We start from the raw sequence: 26,212 nt of genomic DNA, 5'->3' as shown, positions 1-26,212 counted from the left end.
CAACCGGACGCCTTTTCATCGCTCGTTGCCATCCTAACGAACCCACCTGTTCTAGCACATTTCGACCCGTCAGCCAGCACGGACGTTCGTACCGACGCCAGTGGCCACGGTATAGGCGCCGTCCTTGCACAACAGCAGCACGGCCTCCACCGCGTGGTCGCCTATGCAAGCCGCCTTCTGCCGCCATCGGAGCAAAATTACTCTATCACAGAACGCGAGTGCTTAGCACTCATCTGGGCCATCGCAAAATTCCGTCCGTACCTGTATGGCAGGCACTTTTCAGTTATTATAGACCACCATGCGCTTTGCTGGCTTTCCTCGCTCGATGATCCCACTGGTCGCCTTGGCCGTTGGGCACTCCGCTTGCAAGAGTACTCATTTTCTGTTTTCTACAAATCTGGACGGCTTCACCAAGACGCTGACTGCTTGTCACGATACCCGGTCGATCCCCCTGATACACTGGAAGATGAACCTGACACCTTTGTTTTGGCTATTACAGACTTCGTCCACATAGCTGACGAACAGCGCCGCGACATCTTTGCGGCCTATTATAGACGGTCTCAACTCACCACACCCTGACCCTTCCCTACGGATGTTTGTGCTCCACAATGACACCTTGCACCGCTACAACGCCCGGCCTGACGGCGCTGAGCTCTTGCTTTTTGTTCCCGCGCATCTTCGCTCTACTGTTTTGCGCCAGCTTCACGATGCACCGACGGCCGGACACCTAGGCGTGTCACGCACGTATGATCGCATCCGTAGGCGCTTCTTTTGGCCTGGTCTCTATCGTTCTGTGCGACAGTACGTTGCGGCTTGTGACCTCTGCCAGCGACGCAAGACTCCTGCCCTACTGCCTGCTGGCAGCCTTCAGCCCCTCGACATCCCTGATGAACCATTTTTCCGGGTGGGACTCGATCTTCTAGGGCCTTTTCCCATGTCAACCACTGGCAATAGATGGGTCGCAGTCGCTACTGACTACGCAACGCGGTACACTGTTACACGAGCACTTCCCACCAGCTGTGCTACTGATGTAGCCGATTTCCTTCTTCACAACGCCATCCTGCGCCACGGTGCTCCTCGTCAGTTAATCACGGACCGCGGCCGCTGCTTTTTGTCTAAAGTAGTCGACGACATTCTTCGTTCTTGTAAGACCAATCACAAGTTCACCACTGCGTACCATCCACAGGCAAACGGCCTTACTGAACGCCTCAACCGTACTCTCACAGATATGCTTGCTATGTACATGTCTGAGGACCACCGAGACTGGGACATTAACTTGCCTTTTGTGACCTTCGCCTACAACTCTTCTCGTCACGACACAGCTGGCTATTCACCTTTTTATCTACTGTTTGGCTACGACCCACCATTGCCTATGGACACCATACTTCATGCTCACGCAGACACATCCTCTGCCTATGCTCGTGATGCTCTTGCCGTGCTGACATCGCCCGTCAGGTTGCCCGCGATCGCTTGTCGGCTTCACAGGTCAATCAAAAATGTCTCTATGACCGCCGACACCAGGAGGTGAACTTCCCTCCAGGATCGCTCGTCTTGCTGTGGTTCCCATCATGTCGCGTTGGCCTATGCGAAAAACTCCTATCCCGTTATGCTGGCCCTTACCGCGTCGTACTCAAAGTCACTAGTGTGACCTATGAAATCGCTCCGCTAAATCCTACGTCGGCCTCTGCAACAATCGCTAGTGACATAGTACATGTCTCGCGCCTTAAACCGTACCGCTCTCGGCCCGGGCCCTAATGGCAGTTTCGCCCAGCGTTACTAGACTACTAACGTTGGTTTCGCCCGAAGGGTGAAGCACTGACTGCGAGAGCATGGTCTAGCTTTGCGCTTCAGCTTCCTGGACGGTGATCTTATTACAAGTGGATCCGACTAACGCGGACGAGACATAGGCTGGTGCATCAAAGTCTCTGGCACCCTCAAAAGCTTAAGCACACCGTGTATAGGGCCTGTAATGGCATCGCACAGGCGCCTCTACGCTGCTCGTAAACAATCACGCCAGTAAAATTACATCACTTTCAAGTTTGAGCACTGATATTGTTTTGCACTTTTAATATTTAATAGTCCGATCAGATTTAAGGTGAAAGGCATGCTCCGTTAATGTTATTTTTCATTACATTCGTTTGTGGGCTGCCATTCTCAAAATTCGTAGGATTATGTTGGTGAATAAAGTAATATCTGGCATTAGCAACATTGGTGATTGAATAGTGCAGGAATTTAACCCGCGCGTATGGTATGCATAAGCATGTAGCATCATCATCATCATCAGCCTATGCTTATGTCCAGTGTAGAACTACAGTGTACTAGAAGGTAGTAGAACGAAGGCCTCTATCTGTGATCTCCTATTACCCCTGTCTTACGCTAGCTGGTTCCAACTTGCGCATACAAATTAGCGAACTTCCTCACCCCACCTAGTTTTCGGCCATGCTCGACTGCGCTTCTCTTCTCTTGGTATACATTCTGTAACTCTAATAGTCCACCGGTTATCTATCCTACGCATTACGTGGCCTGCCCAGCATGTAGCATACATATTCCTAAAGATATACGGAGACCCACAACGAGGACGGCGGTGAAAATTCGCTTGGAGGGCCCACATAATTGAAAATTACGAATGACTGGCTAAAGTAAACCGCATAATCGTGTATATTAGCGTGAGGTATATATATATATATATATATATATATATATATATATATATATATATAAAAATCACAGCATATCCACGGGGTGAATGATGATGAGTGGGCGAAGCTCCGGAGGGTATCATCGGATCTCCCGCTTAAGGAGACGCTAGCACAAACGCGTTAGAAACGTGCAGTACTCTCTAGTAAGGGGGAGCGGCCAGAGCGTCTTACGCAGCCATTTACACATGCCGGAACGTGCACCGCGTTTGCCGACGCCATCACATGACTGCTGAGAGAGTATACCCCCCTATTCATAAACGCTCCTCGACTTGAACTTGACTTGCCACCGCCTTGGCCAGCGCGTTCGAAACGCGTTGAAGATAAGGCGGAGAGGCCACAGCGTCTTACACCAGCTTATTACACGGGCCGTAACGCGCTAGCACAAACGCGTTAGAAACGCGCTAGAAACGCGGCCTTTCGTTAATGTTGGGTATTTATTGCCATCGTGGTGCGTGTCTTTATGTGCGCTTCGTGGCGTAGTCGTTAGCGCCGCGCGTTCGGAAGCGAGGGGTCCCTGGTGCGATTCCGCGCTACGGACACAACTTTCGGAATTTTTTTTTTTTTCATAAAACGCCGGAAGCGTTCTCCGAAAGCCGGAAGCTGGCTTCCGGAACCGGAAGCGGAACCGGAAGTGGAAACGGAAGCGGAACCAGAAGCGGAAGTCGGCTTCCGGTTATACTATACGTATACATATATATGTATATATGGGTATACATACATATACGGACACACAACGCCATCTATTGAGCAATTCATAAAACTAGACGTGGCTACCTACTACGACGGGGACTAACGGGTGCCGCTATAAGGAGCTTCGCCCCTAAAAGGCGATTTATTGAGGTTCGTAGCGACAGCCGGTCGTAGGCTGCACCGAGCAGTCTCCTAGCTCGAGCTTCTGCTGCGTGCTTCATGCTGTGTGCTTTGCGGTGAGAGAGAGAGAGAAATAACACTTATTAGCCCCGAAGAAACTAAAGCCCAAGTCCGGGCCTCCTGGTAGGCTCATGCCTCCTGGCCCAGCACGTTCTTGACGTGCTGCACCAGAAGTGGCCACCATAGTTTTTCAAACCTTCCAGAAAAGAGCAGAAGATGCAGCGGAAAGAAAGGATACATATCTTGAAGTCTCGCAGGGAAGCATCAACAATTCTCAACACACCATCCTACACGCATTCGAGAGAGGACGCCTCAATCATACGAAAAGCACAAACACACACATTACTCACACCACACTATACGCATTATATTAACAGGGACCCATGCTCCCCCACTTGTAAACAGTGCGGGGCCTATCCATCAAATAAACACATCTTGTGGGAGTGCCCTGCAAACGCCATCTTCAAAAAGACAATAATTTCCAAATTACCACACAACAATTAAGCGTCCTGGCAGCTGGGAGGAGTGGCCCCCACAAAGGTTTGCCTTTGCGGCGACGTTCGTTCTCTTCCTTACAAGGGCCCCGCGGAAATAAAGGAGCCATCCGACTTAGGTGTCTGGAAGGACGGTAGAATGCTGATACGGCTTGAGACGCTGAACGTGAACGACTTTGCGGTTACGACGTCGCATACGTCGGACGGAGGCGTGAGCGGCTCAACCAGGTAATTAACGGGTGATGTTCTCTCGAGAACACGGTATGGCCCGTCGTACTTCGGAAGGAGTTTTGAAGCGAGCCCAGGCGTGCGGTGTGGCACTAACAACCAGACGAGGACGCCCGGGAGAAAAGTGGGTGTCGAGTTCTGGGCGTCGTGAACGGCTTTTTGACGGTTCTGGTCGTCCGAGGTGAATCGGCGGGCCAGCTGGCGACATTCTTCGGCGTGTCTGGCGGCTTCCGAGATCGGCAGGCATTCGGATGGGTCCGGCTGGTAGGGCAGAATGGTGTCGATTGTGTGCGAAGGATGACGGCCGTAAAGAAGGTAGAAGGGTGAGAATCCGGTAGTGGCCTGAGTCGCGGTGTTGCAGGCGTAGGTGACAAACGGAAGAACTAGGTCCCAATTAGAGTGATCAGGTGAGACGTACATGGCAAGCATGTCACCAAGAATAGTTAATTGTTGGGCTAGTTGGTTCTGCATAACTGAACAAGTAACTCAGCGCAATATAAAAGACAGAAACAAGAAAGGGACAAACAAGGACAAGCGCTACTGCATACTTAGGGCCTTTTTCGAGTAGACTCGAAATGCCCTCAGGAAGCGACACTTCGTCTAAAACGACCACAGGCTTCCCCTGAGTGGGCCGATAGGTATTTGAAGACCTCAGAATAAAGTTGAGCATGGTCCTCCACCTGGTCTCCGTGAGCTGGGCCGCAAGTAGTCTGAACTCACGCAGCTTCTTGCTCGCTAGCCAGTCCGGATTATCGTGGTGGCACACTACACGCAGCCAGTCTTGCAAAAGGCGGACTTGGCGCCAGAGCTCAGACTTCAAGAGTTTGCAAAGCCTCTTGAGGTGTCCCCAAGACGGCTTCACCATACCAAACAGGCCACAAACATCTTGAGGGTATAAACCTTTCCGGACACAGAAGGCATAAAACCTGGCCCTGCATGTGCCTTCGACGATGTGGGACCCGCCGTGGTTGCTCAGTGGCTATGGTGTGGGGCTGCTGAGCACGAGGTCGCTGGATCGAATCCCGGCCACGGCGGCCACATTTCGATGGGGGCGAAATGCGAAAACACCCGTGTACTTAGATTTAGGTGCACGTTAAAGAACCCCAGGTGGTCCAAATTTCCGGAGTCCCCCACTACGGCGTGCCTCATAATCAGAACTGGTTTTGGCACGTAAAACCCCATAATTTTTTTTTTTTCGACGATGTGGGACAGAAGAACGTCGGTGACCGAAGACTGCTGAGGATACACACAAAAGGAAGGGCCCAATGTACTTGTGATGCTCGCTTCAGCTTGTACGTACGAATGAAAGGCGCCAAAGTAGCGCCGAGAACGGCTCGAGGAAAAGCAACACTGGGCAGTGGTTGGCGTCAATTATGGCGCTGAGCGGTAGCGTCAGCGGCAAAGCGCCGGCGCGGGAGCGGCAAAAATGTTCCGTTCCAGGCGATTACGTCGCGTCCATGTGTGTGCGCGATGCCGTGGAGCAGTCGAACGGAAAGTTCCCCAGCTTCCGCGAGCCTCGCGAGATCGGCAACTTCTCGCTCCTGGGCGAGCAGCGCGAGTACGTGGATGGTGCCGCGCAGATGAAGTATCTGCGAATGCCGAACCAACGGCATCGACTCATGTGGGACTTGAACCGCGGGTATGAAGTGGCAGTGCGCAGGGACCGCTCGTTGAACGAGAGGCTGGACAACCTGCTTCGATGGATCCTCCGTAACAAGGACAAGTTCCTGCTGAGCTCTGCCGCGCAGCCTTCGGGCGATCCGCCTCCCCCCTCCGAACCCCAAAGGCAAGGTGCACAATATGCGAATTGGAGGCCCTCCCGAATAAGTTGTCACCACTGCACATTGCTTCAGCAGCCCCAGTGGCTGAGGCCGTTCGTGCGGCCTAGCGGTTATCTCATCTTGCCCGATTTTTTGCATATCTCAGCCGTGTTGGCTGATACTGTGGTACCGAGACGTATGTCAAAGCCCTTTTGTGATGAGACATCCTTTTTATTTTTTCTTCGCCACAATATTACCGGCTCAGCACTTGATTCACTACTGTGAGTTTCGTTTACAGTTGGCCAAATTTGAAACTTGGGTTAATCATTTTAAACTCTTGCGTCTGGTCGTAAAGCTCCGGCTGTTGAACACAGCCATTGTATTCGAAACCAATTCGGCGTTAGTTCATTTTCGGCTATGGCATTCACTGAGCTTAACTGAAAGTAATTCGATGCTGCCGTGGTGGCCTGAACTAATCGCTAGAGCGCGAAGTCAGATAACAGTGTTGGACCAGTTTCGGCAACACAAAAGTCTGTATAATGTGATCTGCACTAGTGTGAAATTGCACTATTAAAGGAGTGCACTATTCGCGTATATCGTCTCTTAGCACAATGAAAGCTGTTTGAGATTTAGACAATTCACGTGGAGTAACCAACAGCTTCGTTCATAGTCTGATGCCAACTTTTATTTGATGCAGTGGACAGTAAAGAAGTTGCATTTACTTTCGTTTTCTTACTTTGTATTTTCTTTGCTTCCGCTTGTCCCTGTTCCCTTCGGTTTGACGCGGAGAGGATATGGCTCCCCGTCCATGTTTATGATCGAGGCACCGAGGAACACTGGTCACTCGCCTCTGGGACTTGTGGAGAAAGCTTACTTGGGGTCTGGTGGCGCTGCAGTGTCTGATTGCAAATACCCTGGGGCCATTTCGGCAGATGTCACTGTGTCATGTGTACACCATGTCATTCAAAATTCGTAGCCGTGGCAACTGTTTTCCTCAAAAATCACTCCATCATTTGTATCTGGAAAGCAGTCTCACACTGCTTTGTTATTATAAAAAAAAAACTAAAAAAACATCTTAAATAGCATTTCCAGGAACAACGACGAGGGTGGCGATGTGGGCTTGTTGGTCGGTCTTCATGGAATGGTATTTCGATAGCGCAGAAAAAACACGGACACGAGAAGAAATGAAGACGAAGACAAGCGTTTGTCTTCATTTCTTCTCGTGTTTGTGTTTTTTCTGCTCTATCCAAATACCATTCCAGGAATAGTTTGTCCAGAACTGCCATTATGATTATGGACCTTGTCCCAGTGAACTGTGATGAGATGATCAGCAGGTTGTGGTGCTAGAAGTCGGTGCTCTTTAGGGATATTGAGTGTAATCCGGGTCCATATACTGAATAGCTGCTGCAATCTATTATTGATACGCAAACACAAATGAATTCCAGACTTTCACTGTTTCAGCAAAACCTCATTGAGGTTACATAGATGTGTGCCAGGTTGAGAAGCCTTAAAAATACTATATGCAGTCTCGAATGCACAATTCAATGGCAGGAGTGAAAAATTATTGAACTGAAACAATGTATTTGTTTACGGGATCCCTCAGACAAACAAGATTAGGCATTGAAAACGTGAGGGCATCTTTTTTGTCTGCCTTGGCATTGAAGTGTCATTAGTAGAAGATATTCATCAGTTGGGTCAGAAGAAAGGCGATCGAAACAAAGCAATCATCATGAAGCTTTATAACGGTAGAGAAGAATAAATGGTTGTTGAAAACTGCAAGAAGCTTAATGAAATAGATATAAGCACTGCACATGACTATTCATGTGAAGAACAGCAAAAAACTAAAGACCTGTGGCATTTGATGCAATCTAATAAACATGCTAATGCAAATCTCTTGTAATCTTGTTCAAACTGTTACCGAGTATACCAGAGAGGTTGTAAATGCCCGTTCAACATTCTAGATTTAATTTTCATTAAGTCAGATATATCTGGATGTATAGTTTTCATTTAAGATGGTATATCTAATCACAATATGGTAGTTATATTCTTTCTTCTTGGTGAAACTAGAGCTCACAGACTTATAACTAAAAAGGTTATTAGAAACTATTCAAAAGCAGATAACAGTACTGTCTTGGATAACTTGTGTCTTTTGTGTAATAACCTACTGGGTAATGCCATGTTCCTTTGGAATGCACTGAAAGCTTGTGCACATTACTGTATTGATAAATATGTTCGCACTAATAGAAATAATCTATGGATAACAAGATACATTATTCACATTCATCGTAAATTAAAAAGGGCTGAAAAGCAGAAAAAGACCTGTAAACAGACTTAACATTTTTGAAAGGTGTCTCGTTTATAAATTATACAAAACTTAAGCAAAATACTCAATCCCTAACTTCCATACATTTTGAAAAGTAACCCTGAAAAATTTTTGGTCTTTTTGTCATGTGGCATTTTGATAGACGTGTTGTGTGTGCTGGTGTTTGAAGGCCCACATGGCTACGTTGTGTTATTGCACACTCCGTTTCGTATTTATCAGCCAACGCTGTGGAAGCTGCTGAAGTGGTGGTGCGGTCACATACGTGTTTCGCAGCCCAGTGTGTTGGATGTGTGACACTTTCTACTGAATAACTACTTTGCATGTCGCAAGTACAACTTGTAGAAGTAAGCTCTTGTCAAATCACATGCTATTTGTGCATCTGTCTGCTGCCCCTATACGAGGCACTATGTTTTAGTTGCAAGTGCAAGCGGTGCGCCTTGACTGCTAGGCGCAAAAACATGTCGCTCCACTTGTTTGATGCTAAATAGGTTTAGATCTGCGACACTTACCTTGTAGTAAATGTGTGATGTTTTGTGACCTCAAGGTACAAAAGTCACTGTCACATTGAATAGCCATCCATGCCTTTCCTTTCATATGTGACTCCAAATTTTTTGGTCATGAAATGCGAGCTGTGAGAAAGAAGTCTATCTAGCCTTCGTAGCATTGCCTGCTATACATGAAAAGTAGTATAATGATCATTATGCAATTTAATAGGAATGCATTCAAAATGGTATATTTATTTTTTACCCTGAAGGTACATCTGTACATTACATTACATTGACTGGTAAGCTTATGAAAGATGTTTCCATTATTACAGCACAGTTGTCACCTATCAGTATCTTGTATCCGCGCTGGCTGTTGAATGTATTGATCTTCTTATTTCTTCCTTATCTTGCATTGTGTTCTTGTGCCCCCCAACTTCATCTTCAGACTTGCGGTATGTCATAAACAAGTACACCACTGTCTACACGCGGGATCTGCACTCGAATATTTTATAAAAGTGCCCAAAGGCTCAGCTGCTGTGTCTGCTGACTATGTCTGACACCAAATGCAAATGCAAGTAAGGCTTATTAATGCGGAAAGCATTGCTAACAAGCTAGATCGAACCCATTGCAGCGGCAATAGTGTTGCGCTGCTAAGCACGAGGTCGTGGGATCAAATCCCGGCATGGGGGCAAAATGCAAAAACACCCGTATCCTCTGCATTGGGGGCATGTTAAGAATCTTTGATAACCAGAAAAATGAAGGACTTCCCAATTACCGACTGGACAAATAGACGCGGTGGCATTGCCCTACTGATTATAGAAACATTAGAAACATAGACTGCTGCGTCAGTTGGTGCATCATGTAGTGTCGTTGAGTGGAATTATGGGCTGAAAGAAGCGAAGTGGACAGGACAGAAGCTCTTGAGCGTCTGTCCTGTCCACTTTCTTTTTTCCCGCCCATAATTCCGCTCAGCTTCACTACAAAAAGAAACATTTATAGGGATGCGAATGTATTATTGATGCTGTCTATAGAGCCTCAGCAAGTTCCGTTGTTTACTTTCAAAACATTCATACTCACTTAAATGCAATTTCTAATACAATCATACTAAAAAGAAGATTTCAATTTATTTGGTGTTGGTCGACGAGTCTGAACTTCAGGCATTTGGGTCACTCGCTCACTAGTGATCTAATCAGAGATATCATGGTGAATGTCACCTAACCTATGGTGAAGGTGTTGTGCAAGTAGTCTATAGCCAAACACGCGTGTAGGACCAGTGTCAATCCATGCTGGATCTGCTGTTTTGCTTTGATAAAATATTCAGCTATGAAGTCACAATTATACGCGGGATTTCAAAGCACATAACAGTAATAGCTCATCCTAATTAGTGTCGTGAATGAAAGCTTAACAAAAACTGAACAGCATGTGTGTACAATTTGCACAGGAACTGATCACACGTGTATTCTGAATTCTTTCGAGCTTGGCCTCGACACACTTGCAAAGGAATGAGATGTAAATAATGTGTGGGTGCACTATCCGTCATGTTCGAATGCCTATCTGGCTTGTTTCCAAGGAAGGTTAAGTAAATAGAAAGGGCCAACTTGTAGGTTACCGGTAACATGATTTACTTAAAGCATCAACTGCCACGTGTCCGAAAGAAGCCTCCAAGGAGACCTACGGCCTTTAGCGTGCAGGCACAAAAGGAGTTCAAAGCAGCTCGAGCTATTTTATTTTTCAGCGCGGTTGATGGAGTACATGAGACACAGTCTGGAAAAGTTCCGGAGATGCTTCAGCTCGAGCTATTTTATTTTTCAGCGCGGTTGATGGAGTACATGAGACACAGTCTGGAAAAGTTCCGGAGATGCTTATCTCATTCAAAACCATTCAAAGCCCACAATAAATGGAGTCGTAGTCTACAAAAACATATTTAGCGAACCGGTGAGAATGACTCCGCCCTTTACAACTACTCAGCGAAAAAAGAAAAATTTTCATCCACCTGACTGTAGCACAAAGTTACCAAGGAAATGCACACACATTTCTCAGAAAGAAAGCTTTGCAGATGAAAAAAATTTCTCCTGGTCCAGGTACTTTGTCACAATGTTTTCCTCGAAGACAGATAACCCTGCAGGAGATGCCGACGGAAATGAGTCACATCCTGATATCATCTATAAACAAGGAATTATCGCACTTCTGTTAAATTTGAAGAATAGTTCACGTCCAGATAAGTACTGAACGAATTTAAAACCGTTACAGCCAATGGATCACTTAATTTTCAGTATTTACTGTTTTACTTAATATAGGTGCCTTACCAGAAGATTGGTCATTAGTCGTAGTTTGCTGATGATTTTCAAAGCATGAGATAAGCAAAAAGTAAGTAGCTACCATTCGATGTCCATAACATGCACCCTATGTAAACTCATGGAACACATACTTCAAAAATACTTGTTCCAGCACATTGAAAATAACAATTTAATATACGAGGGTTGTTTAATTAAGACTGAGACTCAGTCTGGTGCTCTTCACTGTGCGCTCGCTGCGTCGTCTCTTGGCATAATTCGTAAATGTTGTGACACCATTAATTTCCACCAGATGTCACATCACTCTCGCTCTATTGTGGCAGCAGCAATATGCATCCAAACATGAGCTAGCATGTCATAGCCTCCAAGTGTGCTGGTTGTGTGACCGATGGCGATTTCGCGTGAACACTATGCAATCAAGTTTTGTGTGCGGTTTAACAAAATGGCCACAGGAACGTATGCCTATTTGACTCATGCATTTGGTGAGGGTGTTATGTCTCGTGCAATGTGTTTTCAGTGGTTTAAGGACTTCAAAGAGGGCAGGGACGACCCTCAATTGCAGGGAGGGGATCGTGCATCTCTTACAGCCCTTTCTGAGGAAACCGTCAACACAGCGGCTGCAATGATAAAAACCGATAGATGCCTTACTGTCAGGCAACTTGCCCAATCCCTGGAGATTTCAGTAGGAAGCGCCCATAAAATTTTGAAAGAATGTCTTCACATGTCCAGAGTGCGTGTGAAGTAGATCCCTCGCCTGCTCACCCCATTCCAGAAACAAAACCGTGTAGACGTTTGTCTCGAGTGGAAGCGGTGCCTAGAAGAAGGTGAAGATTGGTGGAAGACCATTATTACTGCAGACGAGACCTGGGTTTACTGCCAATGACCCAGAGGTGAAGTGTCAAGGCACTCAGTGGGCTGAAAAGGGGCAGCCTCAACCAATGAAGGCTAAAGCAGAAAGGTCAGCAAACAAGGCAATGGTAATCACATTTTTAGACCACAAGGGAATGGTCTACACCCATTCAGTTCCTACGAGCCAGACGATAAACGCCGAGTACTACAGGAGTGTTTTGGAGACGCTCATGAGAGAACAGATTTCACAAAAAAGGCCCGAACTTGTGGGAAATTTGAAACTTCACCACGGGGGGGGGGGGGGTACAATTCAAGGGCTCACATTGCAAACACTGTGGTCCAATTTCTCTCCCAGAAAAACATCTCAATGATCCTTCGCCCACCCTGTAGTCCTGACCTGGCCCCCTGCAACTTCTTTTTGTACCCCACGGCAAAAAAAGGAACTGAAGGGACGTCATTTTGATACAGCCCAGAATGTAGTGAAGGCTTTGGAGGCAGTTTTCAAGCGGATGACAAAAAATGGCTTCACCCGTGTTTTTCAGGAATGGTAGAAACGCTGGGTCAAGTGCATTGCGCTCAGTGGAGAATACTTTGAAGGCGACGAAAGTTTTGATGAGTAATGTTCAGAAATAAATGTTTCAGAGAATCATTCTCAGTCTTTATTGAACAACCCTCATATGATGAACAGCATGGCTTCCACAGGTGCCTTTAAACTGTTACAGCAACTCTTCAAAACAGTTTATTAGTGCGTTGAAGCCACCAATTAAGAAAAAGAAAGTTGATGTGATTACCTTCGATTTATCAAAAGAATTCGACAAAGTCTGTCATGTTAAACTTATGGAAAAAACTGAGAACATACGGGGTCAGTTCAGTGGTCATTAGGTGGATACAGGTGTGTTTAAATAATTGACAGCAGTTTGAGGAAATCTTTTGTAAAGCTCGTGAAAGAGAAGGAAGAAGAGCACATGGGAGATCAAGAGAAGAGAAGAGGTAGAAGAGGCGGCCAGATTAAGTATGTCTGATTAAACGGAATGTTACATTTTGGCGCAGTCACAGTTTTGAACCATGTGGGTGTCATTCACCATCGCCCGACATGAAGATGGTCGTCTACTGGTGAGGAACTACCAGGAAGATGGAGACAATGCCATCGAGTTACCTGAAAAGGTCAGCACACTGGACTTCTTGGCCTTCTTAGCCGATAGAGCCAATTCATTGCTTGAGCATCTCGAATCCACTGGCTCAGTCAGAGTGCATATGCGTGTGACTGACTTCCAACGCTGGAGTGACAGTTCTAGTAGACCAACTGTAGTTAAAAGTGAAACTCAAGCTGCCGACCATCTCATACAACACCTCTTGAAAAATGAGGAACAGCATGCGCAGCAACAGCAAGAGCTTCTGACCATATTGTCATCAACACTCCAATCAACAAATCAGGCGGTGAAAGCACTTATCAAGCCAGAACCTTTTGATGGTACATCGTTAAGCCAGTCAACGTGGCTTCACTTTTATGAATATGCATGTTCGCAGAACAATTGGACAACGAATTGTGACCGCATCTATAATATGCAGCATTTCCTTTTAGGAAATGCAAGAAAGTGGTTCGAATTGCACGGAGCCATCAACACAGATGTACCATGGGTTGAATGGCGAGCTAGCTTCCTGTGAGCCTTCGCTTTGAATCCCATAGAATGCTGGGGAAAGGCCATTGCATACAAGCAGCGAGAAGGATCGGTTATCGACTACTTTTACGAGAAACGCTTGCTTCTGCAACGCGCCAACCCCGACCTGCGGGAATCATCAATCGTGCCACTGGTAATTCTGGGCATGACAAAGGATTATCAGCGTCTAATCATGATGAGACAACCTGCCACATTGGATGAACTCTTACAGTCACTGAAAGACATTCCCGACGACCTTTTACTTGACCAAGAGAGCAACATCAGTAGCCGAAGCTCTACCATCAGATCCCCAGAAGACCTGGCGTCCTACTGCCAAAACACTATAGTGAATTATGCTGAAATTGACTCAGCCAAAGAAAGGGCTCCATACCCGAAACAAGTAAAAGAGCTGGTAAGCCCGGATTTTTCCGTCTCTTTGGAGACACCGAAAGAAAGCGTCTACTTCGCGAAGTCTGCGGCAGGCCTACTGTACGCACAGATGAGCGTCAATGGAAACATGATTGAAGTATTAATTGACACTGGAGCATCAGTTAGCATAGTTAATTCGCTATTGATTCTGCAAGATCGAATATTCAGTGGAAAAGTTGTCAAAGTACACAGTTACGAGGGAAGTTCTCGAGTGCTAGACAAGTGAGCACGCATGTGTGTAGAGTTTAAAACAAGCAAAACAACTGTAGAAGCACTGCTTGTTCATGACGCCGCATTTAATTTTATACTGGCACGCCCTGACATGAAGAAATTAAAGATAAACATCTCATGGCGCGATGAAGTCGTTGTTGACATTCTGGTTGAGACATCCCAGTTGAATTTGTGTGCAGACTTCTCTTAAACACGTCTCAAATTGGTCAGAGAGAGTTCGGATGTACCGACACAGTTCCCGGAGCTGATATGCATCGGAGTTTACACTCCTGCAGCAAAAGTAAGTGATGTTCCGTTCAAGCTCAGCGACACAACACCTGTTAAAAGAAAGGCCTATGGGATGTCCTATGAAAAACAGAAATGGCTAAAGGAAGAATTACAAGGCTTGCTAGATGCTAAAGTTATTCGACCATCAACATCTACCTTTGCATCTCCAATTACAATTGTGCCCAAAGATGATGGCACTTTCAGGATGTGCACTGATTACAGACTTGTAAACCGTCAGACTGATTTATTCCCATACCCGATGCCAAGGATTGACAATATTATTGACGAGGCAGGCAGATGTACATGGTTTCCCCGCATCGACCTTTGCAAAGGATATTGGCAGATTCCGCTGCAAGAAGACTACAAACCATTCACGGCATTTGTTGCTCCTTTCAACATTTTTGAATACAACCGACTGCCTTTCGGTTGGAAAAATTCTGGTGCATGGTTTCAGAAGATCATGAACAGCATGCTTAGCCAATTTACCGGAATCACCTGCAACGTGCATGTGGATGACATCATCATTTATTCAAAGATTCAAAGACTCGTGATTGACGTGTAAATAATTATTCGTGACTTGTGATTCGAAGACTCGTGACGACTGCTCGCATCTATCCCGGGTACTAGAAGCACTTAGCAAAGCTGGGCTAAAGATTAACTTGAAGAAGGGCGAATTCTTTAAGAACACTGTTGTCTTCCTAGGGAGAATATTTGACGGACAAACAAAAAGCACGAAAGAAGAGTCCGTCAAGCGCATCTCCCAGCTGATAAAACCATATGATTTGCATTCTCTTTGAGTTTTCCTGGGTCTCGCTAGACATTTTAGGGCTTTTATAAAGGACTACGCCCTAAAGACCAAATGCCTAACGTTGCTGACACAAAAAGATAATCCATTTGCGTGGACTAATGAATGGGAAGATAAGTATCAGCAGCTTGTAAAAATTATATCATCTGACCCCGTGCTGACAATAGCGGATTTCTTGAACCCGTTTGAGCTAAACACCGATGCTTCCCATTATGGTACTGGCGCTGTACTATACCAGCAGGACGGGAGTGAGCATCCGAAGAGACAGCTCAAGGTGATCGGCTATTATTCCTACACATTCACCAAGGCCGAAGTTAACTACCCAACGACGGAAAAAAAAGCTTTGGCAGTCGTAATGGCCTTTTGTTATTTCAGGACGTACCTGGAAGGCTAACACTTCAGCCTATTCACCAACAACCAAGCATTGACATACATTCTTAATCTCTTGCAACCTAAAGGAAGATTGGCCAGGTGGGTGAGCGAAATACAACAGTTTGCCTTTGATGTCGCTCGCAGGCCAGGAGAAAAATTGCCAGATGCAGACGCCTTGTCAAGACTACTAATTAGGAACCAAGATGACAACAAGCATGTCACCCATATGTTGTGGGACGGCATGGAAGAGATGACTCTCAAGAATGGTAGGCTACATGTGCCTACAATGAGTGTAGGAAACATTTTAAGCCTGTATCATGATTCACTGGAATCCGGTGGCCGTGGCGGGTTTTGGAGGACCTGCTGGAAGATTAAACAAACAACAGCGTTATCTCGCTGCTTAACCGAGATATGTTCAAACACACCAAAGTAATCATCACTGACAATGGTCCAGCTTTTAGAAGTGATCGCTTGAAACGTTAGGCTGACGAGAGGAACATAGTGCTTCGTTTCGCTGCACCATACCATCCAGAAGCAAATGGACCCGCCGAGAGAGCGATACGAGATGTCAAACAGTTCATCGTGCTGTACCCGGGATTTCCAGGCGGTTGGAAATGTGCCCTTGAAGCTGCTGTGAACCACCACAATCACTCACACACGGATGGCTTGGGGTGCACACCGTACTTCGCGTACCATGACAAATCGGAATGGCTTCCCGCAGACCACCTGTTGGGGATCACGAATCTTTTGGTGCTGCAAGAACGAAAGAAGTCTGACAATCAACATGCTATATACAAGACCGCAATGAAAAGAACTTACGACCGCCGACGTTCAGTCCAATCTCTGGACATACAAGTGGGAGATTACGTGCCTGTTCGGAGGGGTCTGCAAGGATCAAAGGCTCCTTTTACAGGACCCTGCAAGGTTGTGAAGTCCACCCATCAGCAAGGCATTTTAAAGACTCTGTGCTACAGTGGACCACAAGGTGTTATTGAAACATCATCTGTGAACAACGTGGTACCATATCAACCCAGGAGGGTTGACGACAGAGGGGAGGCCCGTGTAAAGCTCGTGAAACAGAAGGAAGAGCACATGGGAGGTCAAGAGAAGAGAAGAGGTAGAAGAGGCGACCAGATTAATTATGTCTGATTAAACGGAATGTTACATCTTTGGTGAGCCCTCAACTTCCTTACCTGTCACGTCTGCAAAACTTCCCCAAGAGTCTGGGATAGGACCTCTGTTATTCCTTGTCTATATTACTAATATACCCAATGGTGTAAGGTCACCAGATTAATTATGTCTGATTAAACGGAATGTTACATCTTTGGTGAGCCCTCAACTTCCTTACCTGTCACGTCTGCAAAACTTCCCCAAGAGTCTGGGATAGGACCTCTGTTATTCCTTGTCTATATTACTAATATACCCAATGGTGTAAGGTTCACCTTTCTTTTGGATGAATGTTTTTCTGTCGACTGAAAAGTGCTCATGATGAAATGCTACTAAATGAGTCTTTAATATACGTGTTAATGACTCCGGTATGTGTTACCCAAAACATTACACAGTAGTTAATGGGAGAGTGAATGAAAATGTAGTGCATACAATGAAACCAGTATAGGTGCAAAAAGAACAGTGAAGCCGTAATGAGCGTGCACATTCGATAAGGCAACAGTCTTTTATTGTGAGCGACATGGCTGTTGAATTTTAAACTACAATCAATACTAATTACACCTAAATATGCGCATTCCTCACTTGTCAAGATTGAATGGTGGTTGATGAAAATGGGTGGGATTCAGAGTTAATTTTTTGTTGAGAGGAACTGCCGAAATGCAAAATGGTGGACCGTCATTGCAAAATGCTTGTGTCCGGTCTGCACGGGAAGGAGTGTATTTGATTGCCAAATAAATGTACCACTTTTACACCTGACCAATATTTTTTCCACCTAATGAACTATTGGAACACCCGCTGCAGCACTACTGCTGAGGTGGGCCAAATTGTGATGGGGCAGAATACTTGTGCGCCATGCTTTAGGCAATCTGGAGCTTAGGGGCACTGTGGCGTCACTCATAGCTCACTATTATCATTTGGGTCATCAAACCCCACAATTTACTTTAACCTTTCTAGCAAATGTGCCATGCGAAACACTCTTTTCTGTTGTACCATGTGTAGCTTTTGATTGATTGATTGATTGAACATTTATATTTCTTGAAAGTTTAAGGGGAAGGAAAGACTAAAGGTGTGCACGCTTTAAAAAGGTACTCGCTCCCACGTGCAGTTGCAAATAACGGTTATCACATAATACTAATTATATAATGCTGTTCTACTCAAACAGGTGTTGGAAAATACAAAGAAAAAGAACAACAATCTAACTTGAAAAGAGTAGAAATTCGGCCTTGTTGGTACAACATACTGCAAGTGAAGCACAAAAAACACAGGGACAGACGGAAGGTACAACACATGCACTAATAATCTAACCATGTTTTCTGTGCATGTACAAAAAGTTCGGCACAAACAATTCATATACTCCAGTAACATAAGACGGTGCATCGGTAATTGTAAAGGTGCACTCATTGTAAGGATACAGAATCTGCGCAATTTCATGTTGAAGATTAACAACTGGTTTAGCTGACACCCAAGTACAGTGGAATCTCGATGATACGATCACGGCTAATACGAATTTCCGGATGATACAAATTTTTCTTAGGTCCCGGCCGAGCGCCATTACATTGCAACGTGCTAGAGAACGGTTGTTACGAATCGATTTTCGACCCGTGTCGGTTGATACGAATGAACGCCACCCCACCGACGGCCGCGAAAGAGAACAGTGCGCAGTCACGTGCGTTTTCCCTTTCTCTTTTGGTGCGGAGGCGCGGACGCGGCGCCAGACAGCGCGGAAGCCGCGACTGGGCGCGAAGAGTTTGAAGCTGTGGCGCTTTTGTTGTTTTTGTGCTTTTCTTTTTGTCTCTTCGCTCGCTGCAGCGGCCGCGCGTGGGGAAGCGCGGCCGCCGCAGCAAGCGAAGGTTCGTGTGGTCTATCGCTTCAACGGAAACTGAGCGGTGTAAGCACAGCGCATACGAAGGTCAGAGCCGTGTGGAGATCGCTTTCAAGAAACGGTGCGCGCGACGACACCGACAGCCGGCACAGGCGCAAAGTACAGGAACGCATTTGCGGGCAGAGTAGGAGCCGCCCCCCCCTCCCTCCCCCCCACTCCCTCCCTCCTGCGCTACCTTCACGCTTTGCTCCTTTCGTGTGGGGAGATTGCGTCACCAGTTACCCTTGCGCTCGGTTGCAAGATATGCATTTGGCGCCGCAGCACAGCGTCGCCTAAAACGTCGCCCCCCTCCCATACCCCCACGGCCTTTTGCCAATGCCTCCTTTTTTTAGGAGGCATTGCCTTTCGCGCAACGGCAGTCACGTTTGCTCTCCGCTGTGCATTCGCTGTCCGTGAAGGTGCGCGTCCCCCGCGCGCTTTCACTCGCACATACGGCGCGCGGTGACGACTTTATCGCCCTTGGACTCGTGCTCCACGTCTCATACTCCTCGTCCGCCTCGCCCTCGTTGATCTCCTCTTCCATCGGTGGGCGCACCTCGTGCTCGCTACCGCCCTTGTCGGCGAGATTTTCCCGCGGAAGTCGCAATTTCGTCTCATGCGGCTGCACTGTAAGCGGTATGCGTATACATGGAGTTCTATGGGAGGGTGAACGGGAGTCGGAAAAGGCCGCGTTGTAGCCAGTTCTGCACTATAAACGGTTACGTTATAAGTGGTCTATACTGTAAATGCTTTTTACGTACGTGTGCCTGAGTGAGTTCACCTCTTGACTCTTTAATTTAGCTAGTTTTAATTGTGTTTCGATGATACGAATTTCGGCTAATACGAATTTTTTTCGTGACCCCGTGAGATTCGTATCATCGAGATTCCACTGTACTTAGTTCTCAATCCAAGGTTGCATAATGTCCAAAGACATCTTTGAAAACACAACTAAAGGGGTTGTCTTGTTGTACTCTCACTTTGGCAACTTGCTTAGAAAAAGACTAGCAGAAACTTGAAGTGTTCTTTTACACTTTTAACTCGAGACACTCTACACACTATTGCGTTAAGTTAATGTCTTAGGTGTGTTTTCTTTGTGGATTGTGCACAAAAATTACCCGAATGGGAACCAAAGACAAAGAGCAGGGAACAAAGTTTAAAAGTGCTTTTTTCCTTCCTTCCTCCCTTCTTGGTGTCTATTGATTTCATGCTGTCTTACATGACACGTATTACGCGCAGCCTACACACAGACTTTGTCTGCTACCGGGGCCTGCTGACGCGACTGGCATGCACGGCATACGAGGCACGTGAGGACTGGCTTCTGGCAGCGTGCCGTTTTCGAGGCAGCATCTACCTGTGTGCCTTCGAGACAGAATCAGAGCGCAAGCGGCGACTCGAGGATGCAGCTGACCCCCGCCGTGACCGTATGTCATTCTGGGGCTACAAGTTCGAGCAGTACATGGTCAGTGGTGAGTGTTTTCCTGGTTTAAACAGCATGTGACTTTGCCATCCGTGTTCATTTGCTGTTGCTGTACACTGTACTCTTATAACCTGCGCGATATGAGCAACATTAACGGCACTGTCTTCATGCCATAACTTGTGCCACGTACGTTTTTTAGTTTAATTAAGCACTGTGATGATTGTACACCCACTTGATGCAGCAGCTTATTGTGTAATTGTGGTTTCTTGAAGTACGTGCTGTTCATAGGTTTAATGTTCAAACAAGAAAGAGCAGTAACAGACATATTTGAAGCCAAGCTTTGTTTACCTCTATAGCGGTCTTTGTTTCCCTGTTCCTTTTTGTTTTTTCACTTGTTGCAAGAACCACCAAAATAGCGCTGAATAAAATGGGCGTTAAATCTGGAAGTCTTGCCGGTGTATTAGTGGGAACACCTGGTGTTCCTAGCAAGACCTGTCAGCACTGTTGGGGAAGCTGGGTCTGCTGTTGCGTGTAACCAATGCAGCGGAGCCCGAGGGTGTGCCCGATGTGGACGCGGTGGTGAACGAATGCGAGGAGTACTGCATAGTGGTGCGAAGCCGGCTCGAGTCGCATTCCCTCGTCTTCGGCGCTGAGGTGGATGGCGTCGACCCTAGGGTGCACAGACATGGTCGGCAGTCACAGCCAGGCTCTACGGGGAGCTATGTCGAGCTCAAGACCTCACGAGATTGCCTCTCCGAGCAGCAGTACCGAAACTTCTGCCGGTAAGTCCTCTGCAGATATAGTCTGCTTCAATAGACCGACTTCACCACGTTCAGAGTGCCCGCACAGCGGCCTGGTGAGCACCACGATGACATTCATACGTCAGCGGAGTAACACTCACTCACCACTATTTTCGGGGGCTGTGTGCACCCTCACATTCATGTGCACTCACACTCATAGGCATTCAGTCACATTGATACGGTTCATTCACACTCACCGTCACTGACTTTCATACGTACTCTCAATAACCAGCACTCGCACCTTTTGTCACTCTCTCATGCCCTATCCCACACCTGTGAAATGGGTGTGCAGCTAGTCAGTAGTCCTCGTCCCTATGGTGTTCAAAGCAACATTGAGGGAAATGTCGAGGACAGTGCCATTGTGGATTTTTGCAGTGAGTTCTAGGGGGAAATGGGAGCGTGTGTCTGCTGAACCCCATTCCTATTGCAGAATCTGTGTTCCTACCTTTTCTGCTTTTTGATCTCCACGGGTAAGCGAGGTCAAAATGATATAAACTCAACATGCTTCTCACCACAGTCGTTCGTCATCTCACTAGTACTACCAGCATGCATTGCAATATTGGTGGTGTAGTGAAACTCATCGTGAAACCAGTACTTCATAGGGGAGGTGTTTCAAAGTATTCTGCCACAAGGCACCTCACTGGATTTTGCATTGTGCTCCCACATTCCTCTAGGAATCTCTTTTGAAAATGGCAGTGTGGGTTACAAATCAGATGTAAATAGCTGATATTCTGAAGAGAGGAAGAAATGCAATTGTGCAACTGGTACACTCATATAAATGCTTCAAGAGCGCCATGCCCAAAATTCTCACATACCGCTCTCATATACCTGGCTCTGCTCTTGCCAGATCAGAAGAAGGTAAATGAAGAAACTGAAGTCTGAATGTTGAAACCCCACAGGGGAGTTTGCTTTATCATGCATTTGGTGTGTTGCGACACCATGGACCCCAGACACATGGGGGCTAGACTCTCCTGTGCTCAGCTGTATGCGGCTGGGTCTTGTTTCACTTTCATAAAAGTTTCACTTTCAAAAGGGGATCCTGGGGATGTAGCCAATGGCCGTTGTTTAGACACACCGCTTTGGCCTCGGCTTCACATAGACGGCACCCTGAATTGACCCTTCTGAGGGAAATCGGCGCTCGCCTTTTCCTGTCCCTCACCTTGATCGTTTATTTTCCTCTGAATTTTCTTTCTGTCCTGTCATCTCCTTTCTTCCCGATTTTCCTGTCTTTCTCAGGTGGCTTGGGCGTTAATCTGGTGCGGTAGTTCTAACCTTGAGTACAGCACATTGGGTTATACTAGTAGTGATGTATGAGTGACGTATGCAAGCCAATTCTCTGTCAAAAGTGGTAGCGTCCCCTTGTTGGACTCTGTGGTGGGAGGCTGCCATCATTGCCAAGCAACTACAACAATCAACATGCATAGAGCACCTTTCCCCTTGCTACCAGATTGTACTGCTTTAAAGCACATATGCACCAGAGGCTCTGTGACATTTTTCATTCAACATGACATTCCCATTCCCATTCCCAACATTCCGATAATACCACGTTATCATAGTTCAGAATGTCGGTGCATGTCTGCCGACCCCTCTTAAGGAAAAAAATATTTTGCTGGCCAAGTCTCTAGAAGCACAAAACCATTTTTAATGTAGTGAAAAAAAATTTTAAACTGACCAAAAAAATTTCAGAAGATTCCACTGAGCTGGAACCATCTCTTCGTTTTTTTTTTTTTTTTGTTCCTGTAAATTCGCCATTTCCTGACCACAACGAAACCTATTTACGGCCTAAAAATAATGAACCTGGAAACTACAGATACATGCTCGCTCATTTCCGGGGTTAGGGCATTAACGTCAATTTGGACACATTTCTCGCTTTATAACTCAGACCTCACAAAAATAATGCAACATCTTTTTACAGATTCAGTTAGGACACAGGCTTGGCTTTAATTCTGGAGACTTTAAAGAATATCGAAGATGGCTTTCTTTTTTTTAAATTTGATTTTTAAGTTATTGCATCTTTAGAGACATGCCCACACTAGGCATTTTTGGATGCCATTTGACGTTACTCACGGTAATTGCATTTAGCACACTTATTAACCTAATATATGTTTGAAAATTGAAAATAATTTTGAAACTTCTGACTGCTATACACAGGGAGCAAAAAATCTAAACTTTGAGTGCTATTGAACAATGTGCCGTATCTGCAATTTTTTTTAATGACAGCGCCAACATTGTAAGCTAACATTTTGTCAACACACACTGTTCATATTATGCCAAGAAAATCCTTCAGGCCCACAGCTACAGTAGTTTTCTGGGATCACATCGAAATCCCATTTTCATGAAATTCACAAAAAGCGGTTCCGGCTCAGTGGAATCATCTGAAATTTTTGTGGCAAATCTAAAATTATTTTCGCTACATTAACAATGGTTTTGTGGTTCTGGGGACTCGGCCAGCAAAAATATATTATATTTTTCGGCAAAATTAAAAGGGGTTGGCAGACATGCACCAACGTCTTAACTGAACACAGCCCACAGCAAAAAACCTGAAAATGAGAAAGATTTATGTCACTCTTTCCTGCAGCAAATCCTTGACCAACACAATTGGACAGGCTATAAAGCTAGCAAGGTAGCTAGCGGTGACCTCCTCCTCGATGTTCGTGACTAGCTGCAACACGAAAAGCTTGCAAAACTAACAAACAGCCTTTGCTGACACCCCACAACAGTGACCCCCAACAGTGACCCCACAACAGTGACCCCACATCGCTGAACACAGTCCAAGGTGTAATCTCAGATACAGACTTGCTAGGACTTATCGAAGCAGAATTATTGGAGGGCTGGAAACTCCAAACTTCACTACAAGAATCAAAACCAGGAAAGATAACACTGAATACAAGCAAACATCTGATCAATACATTAATCAGCAAAGTAGATGCCAATGTGACCCAGAGCCGATACATGCGAAAATGACCAAGAATACTGTATATACTTGCGTAATGAATGCACTTTTTTTTTCCCAAAATTCCAAACCAAAGGTGGGGGGGTTGTTCATTATGCGGAGTAAATTTTATGGGAACTTTTTCGAAACAGTAAAAATTGAAAAAAGACAGTAATAATTTGAAAAAGCAATCAGATACTTATCTTTGCAGTAAAAATGCACGATACTGTTTGCATACCGAACCAGGTTTATTGCATTTCACGCCACATCGGAACCACCAGACCTGTCATTGTGGATCCACAACAGCTCGTCCTCGCAGCGCTTCCAGCCGTCTGCCGTTATCGCAAGCATCATGTTGAAGTGCTGCTTTTCGGCACTTGTTGTTTTGGCATTATGCTTGCATCGCTTTCCTCGACCCTCCTGCTCATCGGCATGTCAAAGTTTACCCGGTGTCTGATCAGCGTTTCCGTTTTGTGAGCAGATAAACTCTCTGTATCACAGCAGGCATATAACTCGACTTGGGGCCCATCGCACACAGCAACACCAAAGACGGGCACCAAAGCAAACAACAGACACGCGAATTCGACACTCTATGCACGACTAGGCTGTCTATACTGACCAAGTGCCGGCCGACCCTTCTTCACTTCGATTCTCTGTACGCCTCGCCCTCGCGCCGGGCTATGCATTGCGTGCGCGCTGTCTACTATTACGTCAGAGCAAAGTTCGTAAACTGCCTAAAGTAACTGTTGCAGAGAGCCAGTTACATTGTTTTTCTCTCTAGAGTTGTGAGAACAAGCTGAGCGCTGTCACAGTTTCCCATTGTGTAGGCCCCAAGCTACCGTGATTAGACACAGCCTGTCCTACCGCATGCTTACTGCCAGTGTTCTCTCGTCATGGCTCTGCCAGTCAGCTTCTCGGTCATCAAACCCACCGCCCCTGCCGGTGTGCCGCTGCGGCATGTTGCCGCTAGCGTGGCTGTGTAGCCTACAGAAGTTAGCTGCGAATTTTGTTTACATGATCTCGGAATTCCTCACCTGCCATCATTTTTAAGTATTCCCAACACAGCAATGGGCATTGATATTAAGTGCGCTTGCTTTAAACACATGTGCATGAGTAAAGGATTCTAGTCCATCCGGAAAAATACACCACAGCCATTCGATCGTGGGACGGCACAGTAGCAAAGTTGGGGTGCGTTCATGACGCGAGTGCATTCATTTACCGCGAATAAATGCGATATTACTGGCGGCATTTTGGGTAGGATTCACGGGGTCTATGTGCAGCCAGTGGGCTTTTATTTTCGTGATTTCACTTATCTCGAAATTTTTAACCTGTTTTTGCAGCTGCAAGTTAACAGGGTTTACTGTATTTGGCGGAAAGGCTCACTTTCCAGTGAAGAAAATGAATGCCAGAATTCCCCTTTTTGAATTTCACATGAAAGCTGTAGCACCCTTTGTCAGTGTCACATCATGAATTTTAAACTATTTTCATTTTCACATATTTGGCCTGTTTTTGTGCTGAAGAAGGTTCTCAGAACTCTCTAAATTGAGTGTTTTGTTCCTTTGGGATGCGATTTTATTCTTTTTTATTGCCTAAATGGTAATTAGTCTCAGCACACACTGTACAAGTCCATGAAGTAGAGGACAGCTATTGTGGGAACCTCAATATGCTATTGCGACCTGTCTTTCAGTTTTCTGCCTTTACTGGCACACCAACTTCACATGCAATAAGAGTGACATTTTCTGTGTGCCATAAAGGTAATTTACAAATATACAATAACTTAGGACTACCATTAACTTAATTCCATACATGCTTCGATAGCTATGTCGCTTCTGTCATTTTCGCAGGTTCAAGCTGCTCAAGTGGTGGCGCAGTCCTTCCTGGTGGGGATCCCACGAGTGTTGTGTGGCTTCCGTGACGACAATGGTCTAGTAGGCACCCTCGAGGAACTCGACGTCCGTGAGATGACCCACAGAGCCAAGGTTGGTGATAACTTCGCTTGCGGCATCACACTAGAGATGGGCAAAACGGCTCACTGAAATGAACCGGTTCATTTGAACGGCTCACCGGTTCACTTAAACGTGTAACCTGTGTTACGCATATTCTATAGTTATGTGGCTTTGAAAAAAAAAACGATATATGCATAATTTAATAACCGTGTTATTGGTATTTTCGCTATGTTTAGAGAATATTTTACATATATTAAAAGCGTGAATTTTTTAGTTGTAATTAAGCTTTCTTTTTGTGATATTGGGGATAAAATGCTTATGATAA

At 45.9% G+C, this 26,212-nt stretch overlaps 1 protein-coding gene across 1 annotated transcript in view; it reads left to right on the top strand.

Moving 5' to 3' along the window:
• Positions 1-5,656: 5,656 nt before the first annotated feature.
• LOC119462535 (decapping and exoribonuclease protein-like) overlaps positions 5,657-26,212 on the top strand; it is a 41,332-nt gene continuing 20,776 nt past the window's right edge. The window contains 5 exon segments of the mRNA XM_037723878.2: positions 5,657-6,077; positions 20,029-20,258; positions 20,754-20,991; positions 25,786-25,805; positions 25,808-25,920. Of these exon segments, the coding sequence (XP_037579806.1) occupies positions 5,665-6,077; positions 20,029-20,258; positions 20,754-20,991; positions 25,786-25,805; positions 25,808-25,920 (1,014 nt within the window). The 5' untranslated portion in view covers positions 5,657-5,664.

This window comes from Dermacentor silvarum, chromosome 8 (genome assembly GCF_013339745.2).
Source record: "Dermacentor silvarum isolate Dsil-2018 chromosome 8, BIME_Dsil_1.4, whole genome shotgun sequence".
Lineage (NCBI taxonomy): Eukaryota > Metazoa > Arthropoda > Arachnida > Ixodida > Ixodidae > Dermacentor > Dermacentor silvarum.
Note: the sequence above shows the minus strand (reverse complement) of the source record. Positions and strands in the feature narration are given on the sequence as shown.